The sequence below is a fragment of the Bombus impatiens genome, unplaced genomic scaffold, assembly GCF_000188095.3.
Source record: "Bombus impatiens unplaced genomic scaffold, BIMP_2.2 scf_0257, whole genome shotgun sequence".
Classification (NCBI taxonomy): domain Eukaryota; kingdom Metazoa; phylum Arthropoda; class Insecta; order Hymenoptera; family Apidae; genus Bombus; species Bombus impatiens.
The window spans coordinates 1334782-1347240 of NT_176676.1; the positions used below are offsets into that span (position 1 = coordinate 1334782).

Sequence of the window (12459 nt, forward strand, 5' to 3'; positions counted from 1 at the left end):
CCCCCGTCATAGTTTTCCTCCGCAGCATCATCGCGACGGAAAGTCATTCTCTCGTGAGGTCGAGCGAGTTACTTTGTGTCTGTATGCTCGATGGATATTTCACGTTTTAACAAAGAGTTCGACTTAGATATTGTGAGCATGTTCATCTATCATCCCGTTGACCGCGGATTCGTTATTGAACCTAAGATCATTGTCATTAGTTTCTCGAATATCTAATTACCACGGTTACTTGTCCAATTCTATAATAATCGTATTTGCACTAGTCAATGTCTTCTCTAATGCATAACGACATCGTGTAGTCCGAACGAAGATTCGCTTCAAGATTATTTAGCAAATAATTGAAACTAATATGATACTTACATTGCAAACACCCAACATATATATGTCAGAGAAGCGTCAGGAATAGAGTTGTGGGCATTTGCTAGATCTCCATTGGAATGGCCATTGCTGTGTTATGACGACGGTACGGCCTGATACTACGAGTAGGAACGCTACCGATTCGACAATCAACAGCGGCGATTAGGCACTCGCGACACTAATGATAATGGTCTTAGGTTCGATAACGAATCCACAGTCAACGGGACGATAGAAATACTTGCTCTAACTCAAACGTGTACTGATCGTAAGGCGCTACTCCCTTCCTCGATGAGGTCTCAATAAGGAATGAATCCTCGTCCCAACGACGCCACCGCCACCAAGACAAACTCTGGTGGGGTGTCTAAGTACACGAGATCCTCGGATCGACGTCGCTGTCGATTGGTTGATTTGGGACAAAAGCTGCCTGTCCGTTTGCAAAAATCTTAATTGCCGAAAAGACCCAGGTTTTATAGCGAGTCCTCGGGCTAACTGGACTTGTGCTGTGTACGTGCCTCTACATCAGGTATTCATTGTCCGAAGGAACCGTTGGCATGTTTTACTGTCAGATACCTCTATGGGTATTTCCTGTAATGAGGGTCATAACATCACTCCGCACCTTTGTTAGACGGAGCGCCCGTCCCGTTGACCGTGGCTACGTTCGCCTTGAGCCCAAGTTTATTATCACAAATTGCAAACGAGTATGATTGGGTAGAATGACGGCAAATTGTTTAATTACCACTGTAAACTTTGATTACAATCTTACGGATTTTCCCGAAATTCCAGAGGGGAGGCTCCGGTGGCCTTTCATCTCCGACATATATATTTATAATTTTCGTTATAAGAAGGAAGCTAACTAAAACCATTTCAATAAAATTTAGGCAGCTGGCTGCTTTTTAGAAACAGAAATCTAAAAAATATTTTAGGACAACTTTAAGTTTAAGACGATATTTAGCAGATTATAAAAAAGATATGCATTATTCATAAAACTTGGCTGCATATTTGTTTTATAGCAATAGAAGAATTAAAAAATTAGCATTTTAATATAGAAACAAAATATTTTGTTTGTGAAATGTATTTTACAATATCAATCCACTGTGCGGCATTAACAGCCTTTCCCCATCCATTGTAGTTTCCAGACCTTTGTATATGACAGTGGTTTCGGCACTCGCTAGACAAAATTGAGTAGTATCTAGTTGTAAAAAGCCAACATGGAAAGTCAACAAAATTCGCATTCTTGTGAGACAGACAGAGATAAATAAAATGTTTCTGTCTCTGTTTGATATATGTTTAGCGTGTCACGCATGCGCAGAACCAGACCCTTCTTTTCTTTCATCTTGATTTGTCACAATTGGTCAATTTACGAACGGTTTTCCCTAAGCTTCGGTAATATTCCTACTTTTTAATTTTTACTTCTCCTGATTTTAATTCCTACCATTCCAGTTGCGCTGGTATCTTATCCTTGTTACGTTTGTGCCAATTAATAATGTTCTAGTTGTTTCTTAGATGGTACGAGCGATTTACGATGAATTTACAATTCATGAGAAGACAAACGCCTTAAACTACTGAAGTATTAAACTCCCCAGCTGGGACAAATGTCCCAGATAAAAATCTGTTATCGAAATAAGTAGAGTTAAATAGATCTGATGATTGCTCTATATTTGATTGGTATCGAAGCCTAAGTGATTCTGAGGATTCTTTGCTCTTTTGTTATAATTCCTTATTTAGCAAAATGTAAAATTCGATGGAGGTTCACGAGGTCCAAATCCGAAAGGTAGCTCCCTCCACTAAGGAGGCGTCGGGGCTCCAACGGATGCAGTGGACGCTCATCTTCAAGTTCCCAGGATGGTCCAAGGGAAAGCGGTGTAGAAGTGCACACGTGCTCACTGTGCATGACATGCTCCTAAATCATTGTTGTTAAGGAAAGCTTTGTAAAGAGAACCTTTTCTCCTCCCGGTCCTCACTTAAAAGTACTACAACATTTATAAATTTTGAGAACCTATTCGGGATCTCTCAGTTGTCTCTTTTTATTATATCTGGTTGCATTCTCATTTATAAACTGTTCCTTATTCGAATGAACAGCTAATTTATTCGAGTATTCCACCAAGGGTGTTTTTATTAAGGTGTTAAGGTAAGGTCTTAGGTACGATACGCCACTATAGTAGCTTTCGCGGATGTCATCTTATGTTACGAAGTGTCACTATAGTGGCTCACTCTACTGACTCATTCGCTTACCGTTTGAACCGTTAGATCTTTTTCATTTGTTTTGCTTCATACTTGCCCTCACAACATTTTATAACAGTGTTAACAATATACAAATAGAATATATGGTCTTTTTTTGTTACGTCAGTGTCAGGAATCAATTGTTTTTCATTAAAATAAATATACCATTATTAGATGCTCTTTTTAACATGCCGATTCGTATCCTTATAATGTTTTAGAATCTTCAACCTCAAAATATCGCTTCAAAACAGAAAATTAAAAGCAATTTGACATACACTATCGCGTTATGAGTGTGAAAATTGTGACGTGGATCTATGTGACGTTCTGTGCTCTAAAATATATCACACTCAATTGTAGTATTAATTATTAAAGTAAATTATTAAAGTTAAAGTATATGCATCATAGTTTTAAGAAAAATTATAATTTAGTTATCAAAAACTTCGTTCCAATGTGCTTGCATAGAGAACAGCATTATCCATCACACATTGCAGTGCTGTATCGATTACGCGTAATTCGCGTCAAACTCTGTCATACAGAGAAACGGCCCCGCACAAAATTCAGCCGCACCTATGAGATAAAGGGTGTTAAGTCAAAAGGTGAAAGCGATTCTCACGCTCTTCGAATATTTAGCTAACGCGCATGAAATCGACCGCTTTGTTAATAATTATCATTTTACTTTATAGGAGAACCAAAATCAAATCTGTTTAAGCTTCTTAATGATAAAATTAGCGAGAAAAAACGAAATACAAGTCGCACAGAAAATAACCACTGAAGTAACGACATATTTCGTAGAAAATAATATACCTGGAAGTAACAATATTATAAATTGATGGCAAAAATATTGTAAGAGATTTCTTATATTATCGGACATAGCACAACAAAACATGGCTAAACCCACCATCCAACAATTACCGATTGACTGTTCCCCGCGACTTGTAATTATCGATCGAGCTATATATAAAGATTTCGTGCTGGTTTATTATTTAGTAAGTTTTGCTAGAGGTTTACTTACTGTGCGTAAATCTAATATTTTTAGTCCTAGAATTTTTAATTCATATTAGGTCAGTTGTTTGTTACATTTTCGAATATAGTATACTTAATCATCAAAACAGTTTTTCCGTTTATGTACTTTGCAATTTTGATTTAAAAAATATTTGCTACGCTATAGTAATGTTATATGTGTAAACAATCTTAAAATATGAACTTTCAATTGCGCAATTACATTATTAACCAACTCAGTTCTGGAAATTATTGTTGTTTTGTGATTTTTATGATAACAAAAATATAAGATACCTATGTATTCAATAAATTTCATTTTTTCTCAAAAATTTCTGTCTTCTACAATCAAAACTTGTTATCCCTTTCAACAATCCACATTATATTGATGTAACTCCACACTATATTGATATAAGTTAAATGTAATCATCCCATTAATATACGAATACATTATAAAAAAAATACCATAAAGGAAAATATTATTTAGTATAGAGATGATATAAACAATTAACTAAATGACGTTAGCTATTGAAAAATAATATGGTTTATATACATACATACGTATCAGAAAGCACAAGAATTTGTTACGTTATATATGATATAATACATATATACAAGAAACACAATTTAAACATAAAAAAATATTTTTTGAAAATAATTATAGGTGTAAAGAATTGTTTATTTTATCTTTGGCACAAAGATGATATACTTACGATATATTACCTTTTTGTTTAGCAAAAAAAAAGTATTTTAAAAATATTTAAATAAAACGCCATTTGCTTTTCATATTAAGCAGTGCTGGTTTTTATGCAGTTGCATCGGTTATGTGGTTATCTGTAGTTAGAAGAATGTTTCTGATGTGATATTTATATACATAAATCGTATGTGCTTGATGTTGGACGTAAGGGCGAAATTGTTTAAATTTTATGAACTGTTATATAATTGAGAAATACATATTAATACGTATTAATCGTTTCTGTCAAGTAGTAGATGACATCGTTAGGTTAGAACAAAATTATAAGATTTTATTTTAATTATATTTAATTATATTATGTGGAAACTATAGAATCTAATTATATATAATTATATATAAGATTAATTTTATGTAAAACAATTACTTTGTGTAAATACTGTGAATTAAATTGTATTCTCACATTTGTATGTAAACAATAATTGTTATAACCAATGAAAGGTTTCTATTAAGATATAGATTTTCAAATTATATTTGAATTGGAAAGTGATAGAAAGTGATATTTTAAGATAAACGAGTTTCTTTTATGACAAAATTAGGTTAGGAATGTTGAATATTGACATGTGAAAGTTAATTTTATGTCCCTTTTTCTTTCAATATGAGTACAGTTTATAGCATAAAAATAATAAAATTGTTTAAAAAGTTAAAAACAAATAATTTATTTCAATAAGTGAAAGAATATTTTTATACAATTTTCTTTAGCCAATTGTTTAACTGCTCAATACCCGCAGAAGTTTCGGAATCTTTATTATATGCACTACATTCAGCAAACTCAATGTTTGTATCCAAATGGGAGAAGTCAAAATCTTTCCCCTGCTTGCCAAGGAAAACATTTGTTGCTGATGCATCTGTAGCTTCTAACTGACTTGTTTTTGTCATACGTAGTAAATTCATTTCTTTCTCTAATAGAGTCTTTATAACAGCTGCACCTTTTGCCATAGTCTGATCTTGTTTATTGCATAATACAAGTATAGATTTCTTATGTATAGCAGGATCACAGAGTAAGTTATATAAAAATCTGAAATTCAGAAATTATTATTCTCATTACAGGATGTGATGACTTACCACTTGTGTGTACTTACTCTGCTACATCTCGGATATCTTTTTGGAAAGTCACTGAATCGATCACATAAACAAGACCTTTTGCGGATAACTTGAATTGATCAAAAAATTTGTAACGTAGACGTTCATGTCCAGGTATATCAACAATCTTTAAGGACCGCTAAATAAATTGATACTTTAGAGGCCTATGTTTCTGGTATGTCAAAATTCATGCTTCAAGAAACAATGAAAATATATGTAAAAACTTACGTTATTGATTATGATATCTCCTGTATTTTCTTTTACAGATGTGTGTGTCTTAACAAATTTAGAACAAAGTAGACGTGCATATATCAGTGTTTTACCAGCATCACTAAGACCAGTTAATAATATACTGTTTCCTATAGACCTCCTCTTGTGCCATATGGCAAATAACACTAAGCAAAGGAATAGAATAGAAATTTATATAAGTAGTAGTAATGTTTAAGATTGAGCTGTTAATACCAAACAAATGGCTCTACAGACGTAGGCTTATGAATTTTAGGATAAAAGCCTAAGCAAATATTTACACAAAAATGTACCTATTTTTATATTATGTATACAATTACAATGGTATGTTTGTTTCATTACTTGCAGCTATATCCATAATGTTCATTAATTACTGTGGCTATAATGATATACATTTTTTTTAAACAAATGAATGTGATGTCTGTAGAATGTTAGAAATGAAACTATGAGATTGTTCATGTTATTCATGAACATCGTTAAAATATAACAAAAACTATTTAATAATACATGTGCAAATTTAAAGAGGGATATGCTCTGTTACTTTATATCTGTGAATTTCACGTTGTATATATAATTTAGGAATATAATTTATCAAAAGCATTTAGACAGATATATTTTTCGTTTTACTTGCTACAAAAAAAGAAAACTGTGATGTTATTTTGAATAATGTGATAATAAAATCAGAAAACCTATTTCTCATGCAGATTATGAGTCAATTATAATGTTTTATTTAACTTTTAATACATAACCACAGATGTTGAATACAAGACATAAGGAATTTATAACCTATGAGTATTATATATAATTACCTATAGTTACAATAATTGCAATTATTGCAGCTAACACAGCCAGGAACTGAGAATCCACATTGTGATTTGTCAAAGGTTTTATATGCCTTTCCATTGCAAAAGATTTTTTTCTATGTTTATCATAAATCACTTCGTGAATACACCAATCCTTGTAAAATATATTAGTAATTGTATGTGCTATACTATCATTTCATATTGTATATACATATAACACGTAGATAGAAAGAAAGTACAAGCTATGTTAAAAATGGTTAAACTTAAAGAAGCGCCACCTATTGTAATAAGATATCCATTTAAATTACTGTAGTCAGTTCTAGTATTTATATAGACACATTCCTATATCCATGAGTATTTATGATTCGTAAAAAGATAATAGAAAATTTTGGGAGTTCTGTTTCAAGTTTTTAAATGGATATATGAAAAGCAATAAGAACTTGAATGGAGACAAGGGAAAGATCGCTTTTTCCTCTAAAAATACACTTATTTCAACATTCAGAAAAAATTGATGGATTTGAGACTTGCATGTAATTGGATGTAATTAGTTTTGGGTTGAATTTTACCTTAGTGGACTTCCTCTCTTTCAATGTGTGGAACCCATGGAATAACTGGCTCCAAATGAGTGACGGCCATTTTGGCGGGTTATATCAAGTGTGTTTTATACACGCTTGGTTTTTCGTCCTAACATGACTTAAGGCTTGCAAGTAATAGATTTTCCAAAGCGTCCGAAGTATTCATTTGTGCTCTTTTCGACCGTTACGCATGTTTTTGTTTCATTTTCTTCTTTGATCGCTTTATTGTAGTTTTTTATTTTTTGTCTCTTTTCTTTTTCATTTATTACTTGTTTTGTTATATTACTGTGTTACTTTCAAAAAATAGAATCTACGAGATGGAATTTAACTTGCTTTAAAAAAAGCAGTTATTGCTTGGACTCGTGAGTATGGGCTCTTACACGCTGATAAATACTATTGTTATCATCGGAATCCGATTACGTTATGTGACGAGGCAAAGCACAGGTTTGGCTGATTTCGATATCCCCTTGGCCATCAAAAAAGCAAATCATATAATATGTAACCACAATTAATTTTTTGAGGAAATTCTCTTACCTTTTGACAAAGTGGTCATGTAAGTTTTAAACTTATCTTTATAAGTTTAACATATTATCCAAGCTATTTTAAAAATTATTCAATTTTTCAGATTGATATACTGTTCTGCTCGAGATTTTTCATGCACAGATACCATTCATGAATTGAGCGATTTCACATTAGGCAACGACTTTGTGGTACTACTATCATTTGCAACAATTGCTGTGTGGTTCTATTATCACTGAGAGATGATAGTGGGACACTTTTTAAATATAATGTGGGGAAACCAAAATTACAGGAGGATTTTGGGAGTTGGATCTTCAACCATTGCTCAGGTACTTTATGTAACAGTTCAATATTTCAATTTTTCTGTTACTTATTTCTTTGTACTATTTCCATTTGAATACTGCTTCCATTTTCATATTATTTCATAGATTGACCAAGCCAAATTGGACAAACAAAAATATAATCGTGGCAGCAGAGTTGTAAGTCATTGAATTTTGGGTCTGGTAAATACCACCCTGCCCGAAAAAAAGAAAAAAGAAACGGATGGTATTAGTGTTAAATGCTAAGGAGACAACATTAGTTTTAGCAATAAAAGGAAATGTCGTCAATAGTGAAATCTATATCTGCTGTTTCAAAAGTTATGCCATACTGATTGCAGAGGGATACCTGCTTAGAATAGTCAATCATAATTTCAATCATAATCATAATAGTCAATCATAATCAAATCATAGATTTTCTAGGTAAGCTAGAATTGATTTTAGTTTGGGTTAGTATTTACTTCTCAGCCGCCATGAATTGGCTGGTTATGTTAGTACAAACAAATTTTTGGTCAATTCGACTATAGTTCTTGATGATATGATTATGTATACAAAAAAAAAAAAAAATAGAATCCAATTGGTGGCCAGCTAAGGATTGGATGAGATGAAGAGGTCGCTTACATGAATTTGTCGATTGCTTATGCCAATTTTTGTAGCGCCGATTTTGTGGTCATAACAACATCGATTTGATGGCATCATTGATAGAAACGATCCGAAGACAGTAAGTCTAGAGCATGTAATTCCTCATTTGTAAAGATCAATCAGATGTCATCTGTGCAGTCCATTTTTTGGACGAAAAATGAATAGAAGTCAATATGGCATCAGAGTAACGTGTAAAATACGCTAAAAACGCTCAACTTTACATAGCCATAACTTCTAAACCAGTAAATTTTGCAACTTCAAATTTGCACTTTTGGATTCTATGCATCAAGAACTATTTTTCAACCTAATTTTGTAGTATTTCAATTAAGTAGTAGCATCTCCATATTGGTGCTAATATAAAAATGGATACATATATATTTTTAAATTCGCAATGAAAAGAAAATTTGTTCTTTCACTTCCAGATAACAAGAGTGCGCTGCATGAGTTTCATAATGCTCAACTCACGAAATGCTATATAGCATTCTGCATCTATGTATTTCCGTGGTGGTGTCACGTAAACTTGTGACTTAGATTATAAAAGGAAGGTTGAGCCATAGCCCAACTCTTAATTTTCTTTTATCAAACTTTATTATAAATTCAATGATTACAATAGTCTTACAGAGATAGTATAATATACTGAATCAGAGAAAGGCTGAACAAGAACTGTCTGAGCTTGCTGAAGTCTCGACTTATATATGTTTTGGTTTGGGGATGTTGAGGGGCTTGGAGTAAGTTATGATGATAAGGTGGTGCTGTGTGCAAAAGAGTCCGAAGGTAGGGAAGGAAGTCTTATCTCTGATGTAGAATAAGGTGTGGTCGATGTCACATACCTCCCTCCTTAGATTGATTTTGGTCCCTCAAAATTTTAGCGTTTCTTCAGTATGGAGCGGTGGAATTGGACTTTGGCTGGCTCAGTCTCTATTTGTTCTTTGTCGTGGCATCTTATGCTTTTGAGCTTTGTTGACGCCTGTGGTATCTGTGGTACTTTTGTATAAATATTTAGGGGTGTAGCGTTTGTCGCAATGTTTTGAATGTTGGTTTTACAGCATAGTAGGTGGATACATAGTTTCGTTGGTAAACATTTCTTCAATAAGTCGAATATTCCTATTTTGTTAAGAAGATAAATTCCTGTTAATCTTAAGGCAGTGTAACCTGCTATTTGCAGAAATAAAAAATGATTTCATTGATTGTACACCTCATGATTTAATTGATTGTATTCAGAGAGAATACGTTAATTGATTGATTTGATCAGATATTTGGTTCAAATTCTTTTGATGTTCTGGAATATGACTAAAGATTCTAGATGTTCTCTCAATCTTGTCTAACAAGTAGTTTATTCTAGTATCATTTACAAAAGGAATCGTTTTAAGTTTATACTCAAACGTTATGTTGTCTTTAGATTGTCTTATTTTCATTATACTATCGTTAAATATTAAATTACATTGTTCATCTGGAGATTGAATTATAGAGGATCTGCCTATCTTAATTTTTTTTGACTGGCGTCGCAAAGCACGTGAATTTCAATTTCTTTTTGTGGTATGGCTATGTATTGATTCTAGCAAATTTTATAGCAAATTTACAAACATTTATCTTTCTGCTAAAGTTAATGATTTCTGACGCACAATCGTGAATAGATTTCTTATCGTGTATGGCTTGTGTTTGTCTGCACATTGTGATTCCTATTTTCGTGTTACAATTTTTATCAAGGTATTCATTGTCAACATTCATATATGCAAATTGATGCGTTAAGAATATTGGATGTTCAATTACGGGTGCCAGAAATGCATGGCTTCTTTTAGTCGGTATAGGGTATATTCGCACTATATCCCATACCAAATCTGTTTGCAAAGGTACGGTTATTTTAATGAAAACTTTAGTTGCGACAGTGAATACCGTTAGTCTTGATATATCTAGAATGAATTGATAATTTTCGTATTTTGTATTATAAAGGTGATGGCCTAATGCTTTCTTATAATTTTCGATAAACAGTACGTGATCAATAATCTGAGGGCTAAGGATTCCTGCTTTTTCCATGCTTATGGCATTAAAGATTTCGTTAAATTGGAAATTGCACTTTCTACTTGAATTATTAAATCTGTTATTAGTCTCTCCCTTATATCATTAACGATGTATTCGTCAAATTTAACTCTCATTTCGTCGATTTGTTTTATGCTGTTGGATTTTATGATTTTACGTATGAGCGCTGTTTGATTTGCAACTATAATTTATAATTCGTTTTCTTCTTGAAATAATTTGTCAATGTTAGTATTTATTAGGTCATCGGTGTCAAGAGTTCCGAATAGACTTTTCGATATAGATTCAACAATATTCAACAATCCTCTCTTAGTTAGTGTGTGATTCTGTGTTAAAAGTCGTAATTGGTATGCTGAAGTTTCTAATTTTTCTGTGTTGGTTTAGAGATATTATTTCGTTATGAAGTTCGCATTTGTTTTTACATACTTTCTCGATGAACATGACATTCGCTTTCATATGATTCAGTTTTTCGTATACATCGTTTATATCTGTCCCTATATACATATAAATTTTGTCGAAATATAAGTATGCTTGCTTAATCTTTTCATGAAATACCTCACTGCCATCTAATTGTAAAACGTTAATTCCTTCCCCAAACTTAGCGTAAATTAGTGTTTTCGTCAACTCATCGTGAATTGATAGAATAAATTGGTTTCCTCGCTTAGTCTTTGTCATTGGTCTTATAATGTCCATGATTATTTTGTCGTTGGGGTTTAAAGGTGTGTCTGAAATTACTGGTTCCTCTTTAAAACGTCACAATTTTTAATAAAATCTTCGATTCTACTCATTAAATTTGGGATCTTATATTGTTTTTTGATTCTTTGGTATGTCTTTTGGATTCCTAAATGTCCTATCGTACCGTTATGATTTTCCTGAATTATTTTTTCTATTTCTTCCGCGGTTAATTCTTGGATTGGGACCCATGCTAAAATGACAGGGTGTCGGGTATCGTTAAAGTATAGAAGTATAAACTTGATTTGATTCTTTTTTAATTCTGTAAACGTGGTGTCTCCTATACCTACTTTCTTGTTATTCCGTAATATTTTATTAACTTTCTTACCCATATTCTCTCGTCAAACTCTCCTAATTCTGTTTTAGTTAGTTTAGAAGGATTGATCGTTAAGTTTCATTTCTAATCGTTTTGAGATTTCTGATTTCTTTTTCCATTCCGCAAAATGTTATAAGAAATCTAAGACTACCGCTCTAGGGTTTCTACTTTTTGAATCGCATGAATTCTAGATAAGCTATCTGAAACTGAATTGTCTTTGCCTTTAACATATTCGATTCTGTATTCATATTCTTCTAACTCCATCGCATTACTCTAAATGATGGGTCTTTGCAATTATTTAACCATTTCAAAGCTTGATGATCTGTTCTAATAATAAATTTTCATCCTAACAAGTATTGTCGTAATTGTTTCAATGCCAAACTATCGCTAATAGTTCTTTCTCAGTCGTCGTATAATTCTTTTCGGGTGGATTCAGTGTTCTGGAAATAAAACAACATGGGTGTCCGTCTTGTGAAAGAACTGCTCCTAGTCCTTTACTTGCGTCGGTTGTTATCGTAAAGATCTTTGTAAAATCTGGATAAGTCAAAATCGGGGCTTCACATAATTTTTGTTTCAACATTTCAAAACTGTCTTGTTGTTTGTTCGTCCAGTGAAAGCCAATATCTTTCTTAACACGTTCGTCGCCACGTCGCACATATCTATTTGACGGATATACTTCCATCAGGGCTCCGTCGCCAAGGTATGGTGACGCTCTTCTTGTTCGAGGTAATTAAATATACGATATTATACAGGGTGGTTGGTAACTGGCGGTACAAGCGGAAAGGGGGTGATTCTACGCGAAAAAAGAAGTCGGAAAATATGGAATAAAAATTTTTCGTTTGAGACTTTGTTTTCGAGAAAATCGACT

The 12459-nt window shown here is 32.8% G+C and overlaps 1 protein-coding gene and 3 long non-coding RNA genes across 5 annotated transcripts; 3 read left to right on the plus strand and 1 right to left on the minus strand.

Annotated features, from left to right (window-relative positions):
• Positions 1 to 4328: 4328 nt before the first annotated feature.
• On the plus strand, positions 4329 to 6369 carry LOC105680611. The gene is made up of 3 exons (XR_001102196.3): positions 4329 to 4474; positions 5375 to 5582; positions 5674 to 6369. It is a non-coding gene; the product is annotated as an uncharacterized LOC105680611 (long non-coding RNA).
• On the minus strand, positions 4959 to 7408 carry LOC100741541 (signal recognition particle receptor subunit beta). Of its 2 annotated transcripts, XM_033320176.1 has the most exons (5): positions 7023 to 7408; positions 6463 to 6610; positions 5636 to 5802; positions 5407 to 5546; positions 4959 to 5342 (listed from the first exon to the last, which is right to left on the minus strand). In XM_033320176.1, exons 2-5 carry the CDS (start codon positions 6554 to 6556, stop codon positions 5009 to 5011), a joined length of 735 nt encoding a protein of 244 aa, XP_033176067.1. In that variant the 5' UTR covers positions 6557 to 6610; positions 7023 to 7408; the 3' UTR covers positions 4959 to 5008. The 2 variants fall into 2 exon arrangements, with proteins under 2 accessions (XP_033176067.1, XP_003488676.1); XM_003488628.4 differs by lacking the exon at positions 7023 to 7408 and having other exon boundaries at positions 4963 to 5342; positions 6463 to 6819.
• LOC105680612 lies at positions 7395 to 8170 on the plus strand. The gene is made up of 3 exons (XR_001102197.3): positions 7395 to 7584; positions 7657 to 7879; positions 7979 to 8170. It is a non-coding gene; the product is annotated as an uncharacterized LOC105680612 (long non-coding RNA).
• A 91-nt stretch (positions 8171 to 8261) lies between these two features.
• LOC117151519 lies at positions 8262 to 9049 on the plus strand. Its single transcript, XR_004461509.1, has 2 exons — positions 8262 to 8588; positions 8932 to 9049. It is a non-coding gene; the product is annotated as an uncharacterized LOC117151519 (long non-coding RNA).
• Positions 9050 to 12459: the final 3410 nt, after the last annotated feature.

What these genes read in the sequence shown, in the direction of transcription:
- LOC100741541 (XM_033320176.1), bottom strand. Translation starts at nt 6,556, where the DNA reads ATGGAAAGGCATATAAAACCTTTGACAAATCACAATGTGGATTCTCAG. An exon ending in TGCAATTATTGTAACTATAG is followed by an intron (nt 5,803 to 6,462) that starts GTAATTATATAT and finishes TCCTTTGCTTAG; the next exon opens with TGTTATTTGCCATATGGCAC. An exon ending in GATATCCGAGATGTAGCAGA is followed by an intron (nt 5,343 to 5,406) that starts GTAAGTACACAC and finishes TCTGAATTTCAG; the next exon opens with ATTTTTATATAACTTACTCT.